Source organism: Asparagus officinalis, chromosome 3 (genome assembly GCF_001876935.1).
Source record: "Asparagus officinalis chromosome 3, Aspof.V1, whole genome shotgun sequence".
Lineage (NCBI taxonomy): Eukaryota > Viridiplantae > Streptophyta > Magnoliopsida > Asparagales > Asparagaceae > Asparagus > Asparagus officinalis.
Genome location: NC_033796.1, coordinates 53691444 through 53699637, shown reverse-complemented (window position 1 = coordinate 53699637; position 8194 = coordinate 53691444). Strand labels below are relative to the sequence as shown.

At 36.9% G+C, this 8194-nt stretch overlaps 1 protein-coding gene across 2 annotated transcripts; it reads left to right on the top strand.

Annotated features, from left to right (window-relative positions):
* LOC109834149 (origin of replication complex subunit 1) lies at window positions 5118-7493 on the top strand. 2 transcript variants are annotated; one of them, XM_020402073.1, is made up of 5 exons: window positions 5118-6072; window positions 6172-6591; window positions 6696-7008; window positions 7140-7227; window positions 7317-7493. In XM_020402073.1, exons 1-4 carry the CDS (start codon window positions 5264-5266, stop codon window positions 7188-7190), a joined length of 1593 nt encoding a protein of 530 aa, XP_020257662.1. In that variant the 5' UTR covers window positions 5118-5263; the 3' UTR covers window positions 7191-7227; window positions 7317-7493. The 2 variants fall into 2 exon arrangements, with proteins under 2 accessions (XP_020257662.1, XP_020257661.1); XM_020402072.1 differs by having other exon boundaries at window positions 5119-6072; window positions 7140-7222.

Sequence of the window (8194 nt, the reverse complement as noted above, 5' to 3'; positions counted from 1 at the left end):
AAAGAACCCAAAGTAAACAATGTTTAATCCAAACCATTTACTCAACACAAGAAACGTTCCTTCCACCAAAATCAAAATAAAACATTTAAGAAGAAATCCTTTCATCAAAATAAGAACCCTGTCCACTTTCAAAAGAAGGAAGAAGCTGAACGTCGAGCCTGCTTCGTTTGTGGAAGAACCAACCACCTTGCTAAGGATTGCTTTTTCAAGAAAACTGAACCACCCAAGCCTAGGAAGGGAGGACCTCCACCTAATAAGTCACAAGTAAACATGGTGACTTCCAGTCCAGCTGAGACTGCTTTCAGGTCTGTTCTCTTCACCCCTGAAGTAAACATAACCTTTCAAGCAAATGATTGGTGGATTGACACTGAAGCTAATATTCACGTTTGCTCTAATCAATCTTTGTTTTTCCACTTATCAGGTCTCAAGTAGAGGAACTGTGACAATGAGAAATAATAATATGGCTCCTGTATCTGGAATAGGTCGGATCAACCTAAAGCTGACTTCTGATAAGACTTTGATCCTACAGGATGTCCACCATGTACCAGCCATTAGGAGAAATTTGATTAGTGGATCTTTATTAGTGTAACAAGGCTACAAACTTGTTTTTAAATCAAATAAACTTATAATAACTAAGGGATTGAACTTCATTGGAAAAGGTTTTTTATGTGATGGTCTCTTTAAATTGAATGTTAAGAATTCTACTCTTACATCTCCAATGACTTTAAATATTGAACCTTCCATCACTTGGCATCAAAGATTAGGACATGTGAAATATAATTCAATTAAAAGATTGATGCATCTCAATATAATTCCAAAGCTTAATATAAAAGATGATGAAAAATGTGAAATACGTGTAGAAGCCAAACTTCCTAAGAAACCATTTAAAACTATTGATAGGGATTCTGAGATATTAGAACTCATCCATAGTGATGTCTGTGATTCAGGAAGAACATCTAGAGGAGGTAACAAATATTTCGTAACTTTTATAGACGATTGTTCTAAATATTGTTACCTCTACTTAATTAAGACCAAAGATGAAGTCATAAACAAATTAAAAATATATAAAGCAGAAGTTGAAAATCAGTTGGATAGGAAAATTAAAATACTAAGATTAGATAGAGATGGTGAGTACACTTCTAATGAATTAAAACAATTTTGTGAAGAGAATGGAATTATTCATGAAATAACTGCTCCATATACACCTCAATCTAATGGAGTAGTTGAGAGAAAGAATAAAACACTAATGGACATGGTAAACTCAATGTTAATTAATTCTGGTGTGTCAGAAAATTTGTGGGGAGAAGCCCTCATGACTGCTTGTCACATACTAAATAGAATTCCATTCAAGAAATCTGATAAAACCCCTTACACAATTTGGAAGAATAGAAACCCTAATTTAGATCACTTGAAAGTGTGGGGGTGTTTAGCAAAAGTTAAGATACCTAAAAATAAGAGAAAGAAAATAGGCCCTAAAACTGTAGATTGAATATTTATTGGCTATGCTTCTGATAGCAATGCAAATAGATTTTTAATAATTAACTTTGATATTAATGAGATAGCCAACAACACCATAATTGAAGCTAGGGATGCACATTACTTTGAAAATATTTTTCCTTACAAGACCAAAGTAAACAACACAGGTCCTAGCTTTAGCATTTCAGATCCTAGTTCTAACCAAGGTGAAACTAGTTCTAAACAAATTAGACCACTAGAAAGTCCAGAGGAGCCTAGGAGAAGTAAAAGAACTAGAATAGAAAAGGTCCATGAAGATTTTTATGCATTACTTGTAGAAGATTCTCCAATTACATTTGAGGATGCAATGAAATCAGTAGATGCTCCATTTTGGAAGGAAGCTATAAATAATAAGATTCAATATATATTTCAAAATCATATTTGGGAACTCACTGATCTTCCTCTGGGATGTAAAAGTATAGGATGTAAATGGGTGCTTAAGAAGAAACTTAGACCTGATGGAACAATATATAAATATAAAGCTAGATTAGTAGCTGAAGGATATACCCAAAAGTCTGGTATTAATTATTTTGATGTCTATTCTCCAGTAGCTAGGATTACTACCATTAGAGTCCTCATAGCTCTAGCATCCATTCACAAATTAATAATACATCAAATGGATGTTAAAACTGCATTCTTAAATGGAGACTTAGATGAAGAAATTTATATGGATCAACCCGAGTGATTTGTTGTCTCTGGACAAGAAAAGAAAGTATGCAAGCTTATTAGATCACTATATGGTCTCAAACAAGCCCCAAAACAATGGCATATGAAATTTGATAAAATTATACTATCTCATGGATTTGTAATTAATCAAATAGATGAGTGTGTATATCATAAAATAGACAATAACAACAAAATTATGATATTATGCTTATATGTTGATGACATTCTTATTTTTGGTTCTGACATACAAATCATAAATGATATCAAACACTTTTTATCACAAAATTTGACATAAAAGATTTATGTCAAGCTAATTTAATTCTTAACACTAAAATCTTAAAGAATAAGAATGGATATGTGCTGTCACAATCACATTATATAGAGAAAATTCTCAAGAACTTTTATGATCCAAACTGTAAACTTGTTTCTACTCCATATGATCCTAATATACATCTAAAGAAAAATACAGGTTATCCTCAATTACAAAGAGAATATGCACAAATAATTGGATCATTAGGATTTCTAACAAACTACACAAGACCTGACATTGTTTATGCAGTAAATAGACTTAGTAGATATATATCAAATCCTGATAAGAGTCATTGAGATGCTCTAGAAAGAGTTTTGAGATACCTAAAAGGAACTATGAATTATGGTTTACACTATAAAGGTTATCCATCTGTACTAGAAGATTATTCAGCTATAAATTAGATTAGTGACTCAGTAGATGTAAAATTCACCACAGGATTTGTGTTCCTTTTAGGAGGAGGAGCTGTGTCCTGGAAATCTACTAAACAAACTGTAATGGCTAGAAGTACAATGGAATCAGAAATGATAGCCCTTGATACTACTAGTATAGAAGCTGAATGGTTGAAAGATTTACTAACTAAAATTCAACTAATGCAAAAACCATTACCAGCTATTTCTATTCATTGTGATTACAGGTCAGCGATTGACAAATGCCATCAAGAGAATGCAGATGTGAAAATGAATCGACACTTGAAAGTGTATCATATAATAGCCTTAGACTTTGTAAGATCAGAGAAAAATCTTGCAGATCACTTAACTAAAGGCTTATTTAGGGCAGTGGTCCTAGAATCATCGAGGGGGATATGGTTAAGCCCATAAGAAAAATCACTGCAGTGGCAACCCAACCTCGCAGAGGTTCAATAGGTAGAAACAAACTGAATGAGTGATTAACTGTGAGGAGCACTAAATTTATTTGCTCCCATCCCTAGAGTGATCAGTGCTCATAAAAAGCAAGTGAAAGGTTGAGTCTAACACTTAATAAATCCAAGACCCATGAGGCATGATGCTTATTTGCTCGCATCCTTAATAGGATTCACCTATATGTGTGTAGTTATGAGGCCGCGACTATGGGATCATGGCTGCTCCCTAGTAACACACATGAAAGATACATGCACAAGGCCGATAAAAGCACAGCCCGTTTAGAATTCTTCAAAACTGTACTATGTGTGCTTTCTGTAGAAATCCGATAAATGGGATTGGTTCAAGGCGTAGTCCACCAAGCTCTCACGGATCTATACAACTGTCACTAAGTGAATGTTCAAACCGAAAGGTACCTCCACCTATTACATAGTATAAGGGAACCAACAATCTTATTTATTTATTTTTATTTTACTCTTATTTTTGAGTTATTTTAAGTTTTAAGTTATATGGAGGATTGTTGGAGTTGTAATTTAAAACTTGGGTTTGTAGAGAAAAAGTTTAGTCCCACATTGGAAAAGAGATGGGAAGATATGTTTATAAGTCTTCCCTTTCTCTCATATGCCTAGATGAAAATAAAGGTTATGCTCCACACCACACACGCGCGCGCCGGCCGGGCCGGGCTCGGGCTCGGGGTCGGGTCGGGCACCACACACGCGCGCGCCGGCCGGGCCGGGCTCGGGCTCGGGGTCGGGTCGGGTGGCGCGCGCACACGAATGCAGCTCCGGATTAATGGGCTCTTAATCTGCTACATTTTTATTTTTGCTAATTGGAACAATTTAAAAGAAAAAAATGTGATTAATGAAATATTTTGTAACGGCTAAGATTAAAAACGTGATAAATATTTTGCGAATTTATTTCGTAACGAAAACATTTTGATTTTGTAACGGCTAAGATTTATTAACGTGATTAAAAATGTATTAAGTGCGGGTTTATGAATAACAGTTGTTTTAACCCTATAAAAGGACTTAAACTCGAAGAGTTTTACATAGAAAAAACACAAAATCTCTTATTCTTCTCTGCTCTGTTCTTCTTCTTACGTTTACCTGCTATTATATTTTGCTAGTTCCTGAAAGTCTAGAAGAGTTTGCAAAGCCTTCTTGAAGCTCGTGCCGACGAGAAGGAGGTCGCCTGACCGATGGTCGTTGTATCTCAATGAACTTTTACCTCGTAGCCCTGTACGAGAGGGGGCAATTAGATTCTTGGGACAATGCTTGCACGCCTCGACCATCAGGCCTTATTTCTAACTCTATTTATTTTTTCGTTTGAATTAATTTTATTTCTGAGTTACAATATTTATCTGATATTATCTGATTTAATTATCAACTGTTCAAAACTTAATTCGTGTTAATTACTATCTAAACCGTTCATATTTCCCAACATACTAAACAATTTAGGATATGAAAAACAACTTGCGCGAAGTTTCACGAATTTAAGTGATGGTCAGCCACTTTTGGACGCTTCTCCACTTCAATCAATATTGAAGTGGTTAGCGTCGAGCTACAAGGAAACGGCTAGGGAGAATCTCTACCAGATGATTTTAAAGATTTTATCAGACCCCGCACACAATCTGTCGGTGGAGAGCTAACATTAATTGTGAATTTCGACTCTCTGTTTATTTAGCAAAAAACTGCAGACGGTAGCATGACCTGTATGACCTTTGTCTCTTTCTCCTTCATCGAACGCACAGCAATAGTTGCAAAGGCCCAACTCCGTTAGGCCCAGCCCATTATTCTCCAACTTTGCCGCCCAAACTCCAAGCGCGTTCATTTTCCCTCTCCTTCTTCTTCACACTCCCACGAGGCCTAGGGTTTCTAATCCCTCCAATTTCTTCTCGAAATCTCAAAGAAGGAAAATGGCCAACGACGACGACGACATCCCCAAAACCCCCAACAAAAGAACGACAAGATCATCCTCCTCCTCCCTCAGTTCACCCCCAAAACCCCCGGCCGGAACCCTAACCCTAGTCCCATCCGATGGCCTCACGTTCTCTCGGACCTCCATTTCTCTTGAGAACTTGCTCTCGAGCCTCCCCGGCCGCCGAGCCCAAATCCTCGACGTCCTGCGACTGATCGGTCCCGTAGACTCCCCAATGCTGCCCATCCTTCTCTACGGCGGAGCTTCGACCGGAAAAACCAGCACCATCCTCAAAATCTTTCACCACCTCAACCGCCCTTTCATCTACGTAAGCTGCCGATCTTGTTACAACCCCCGAATCCTATTCGAATCGGTACTCAATCAGTTGGCTTTTCATAGAAAGAGCGAGAGCAACGGGTACTCGAGCGCGAGGAGGTGCGAGAGGGCGTCGGAGTTTGTCAATTTGCTGAGAGATTCTTTGGTTCAGGTGTTGAATGATCTCGGGAAGGGGAAAAAGAAAGCGGGTTGTGGGAAGACGACCTATCTGGTGTTTGATAATGTGGAGGTTATTAGATCGTGGGATGGGAATGCTAGTGTTTTGTCCTTGTTGTTTAGGATCAATGATATTTTGAGAATTCCTGAAGTGGGCTTTGTCTATATCAGTAGTTCGACGCCCGAGGGTTACTATTTGAGTACGGGGTCGACAGAACCCGTGACAGTCTATTTCCCCGATTACACTGTGGAGGACCTTCATGCTATATTTATGAGAAATCAAGAAAACCCGAAGCTGTATTCCTCTTTCTTAAGGTATGTTTATGTGGAATTGTAAATTTGGTAACCTTAGATGGACTCTATATTTGGCTTGATTGTGGCTGATGATAGTTGTTTTCTTTTCTCTATATATAGTGTTGTATTGAAGCCTTTTTATAGAATTACGAGGCGGCTCGATGAGTTGTTAATTGCCTTGGAACCTTTGTTTCAAAAGTACTGCGAACCTTTAACTGATCCAAGATTGGTTCCTGATGAGCCGACAAAGAGAAGGCTGTTTGATAACCTTCAGCCTCACCTATTATCTGCTTTAAATGAGACTTTCAAGGTGCCTTCTTGGTCTTCTCTTGATGCTGCAAAGGAAGGAATTAGTAATAAGAAGTTGAATTCACGGAGAATAGGTGGGAAAGAGGCTTCTAATGAGTTGGATTTTCATATGTCGGTGTCTGCTAAGTACCTTCTTCTATCTGCCTTTCTTGCTTCGAGGAATCCTGCTACCCTCGATGCAGCATTGTTTGACTCAACTGGAGGATCTAACAACCGGAGGCGCAAGAGAAAGTATTGCCACTATCAATTGAATGATCATTTTGATTTGTCATTGATTATTCTCATATTGCTAAATATAGAAATATGTTTGTGGTTGCTTTTTCAATTATGCATAGGAGTTCTCAGACATCAATCGACCAGAAAGATGCTATGGCACAAGAAATACTTATGAAGGGACCTGGAACTTTTCCATTGGAGAGGCTATTAGCAATTTTTCAGTGCATTGCATCGGTGGCAGAAGATGTATTTGATGAAGAACCTCAAGAAGAAGGAATTATGAGTGGAGGCGGGAAGGTTGGTCTAATGTCTGATGTTTTATTGCAGCTGTCTACTCTTTGCAATGCCAACTTTTTATGCAAGAGTGGGAGCTGCCCATTAGAAGGTTCCACCAGATATCGTTCTACTGTTGATGAAGAAATGGCTCTGAAGGTTGATTCCTTGTACTGTGGCATATTTGCTTCCCTTTTATCTTCTTCTGCTTCTATGATTGTCAATTTGGAATATTTTTACTTCTAACCTTCATAGTCTCTGGATTGTTGATAACTTGATATTTGGTACAGGTTGCAAGGAGTATAAACTTTCCCCTTTCAAAATACATATATAGAAGATAGGCTTTAAATTCGCAATTTTACAGTGTATCATAGTAAGGTTCAAATTTCTATAGTCCTCTTTTTGACTCTTTTTTTCCTCCTTGTGGGTGGGAACTCTAATCTCACTTATATGTGTCATGATTGCAGGTGACATTGACAATCGACTGAGATCTGTGTCAACCATCTTTAGGATAATGTTCAAGCTCTCTCATGCTATTATGACAATGGTTTGCTATTAGGACTTTAGATCCAAGATGCATCTTTTTCTCTCTGTGCAATCAAACATATGATTTTTTTTCTGTCTTAATTTTTGCATTGATCTCATGGCTTATCAAATTAGTACTAATTACTTACGAATTACTCTTATGTGTATCTGCTTTCAAATAATACAAAATGGTAAAATATAATTTTGGAAATCATGGCACATACACATCTCGTCATATCTGAAGCTTGAAAAAGATTTAACAGCTTCAACAAGGAAAGAGAGGGAGTTAGCAAAGAAAGAAATTAGATGTAAAGTTCATTGAAAACAGTGTCCCATCTTTAAAACTTTTTCATGAGAATTTTAATGAATAGTTATCTACTCTTCTATACTTATAGGAGGATACAAAGAATCACTATTCATACTACGGTAACCACAGAAGAGTGAACAGTAAATAGGCCGATCAGTCGCAGCATTAAATTACTGCACAGCGAACAATAAAGCAACCACCAGAAACTACAGTACTACTGTAGCATGAATAGTAAACTGACATTCATCCTCAGCTGTAAATTACTATACCGTGAACAGTAACTCAAACCTGACAATATATTTTTGAAGTTACTGTTTATGCTACAATATTTTACTATATTATAAATAGTAAATCAAATCAGATTTATTAAAACTTAGATCCTCCTCTAAATATAAAGGAGTAGATATGATTTCTAAATCAAATGTATTAAAACTTGGATCCTCTTTTAAGTATAGAGAAGTAGATATGATTTCTAATTTTAAGTATACAATAATCAAATTAAATGTATTAAAA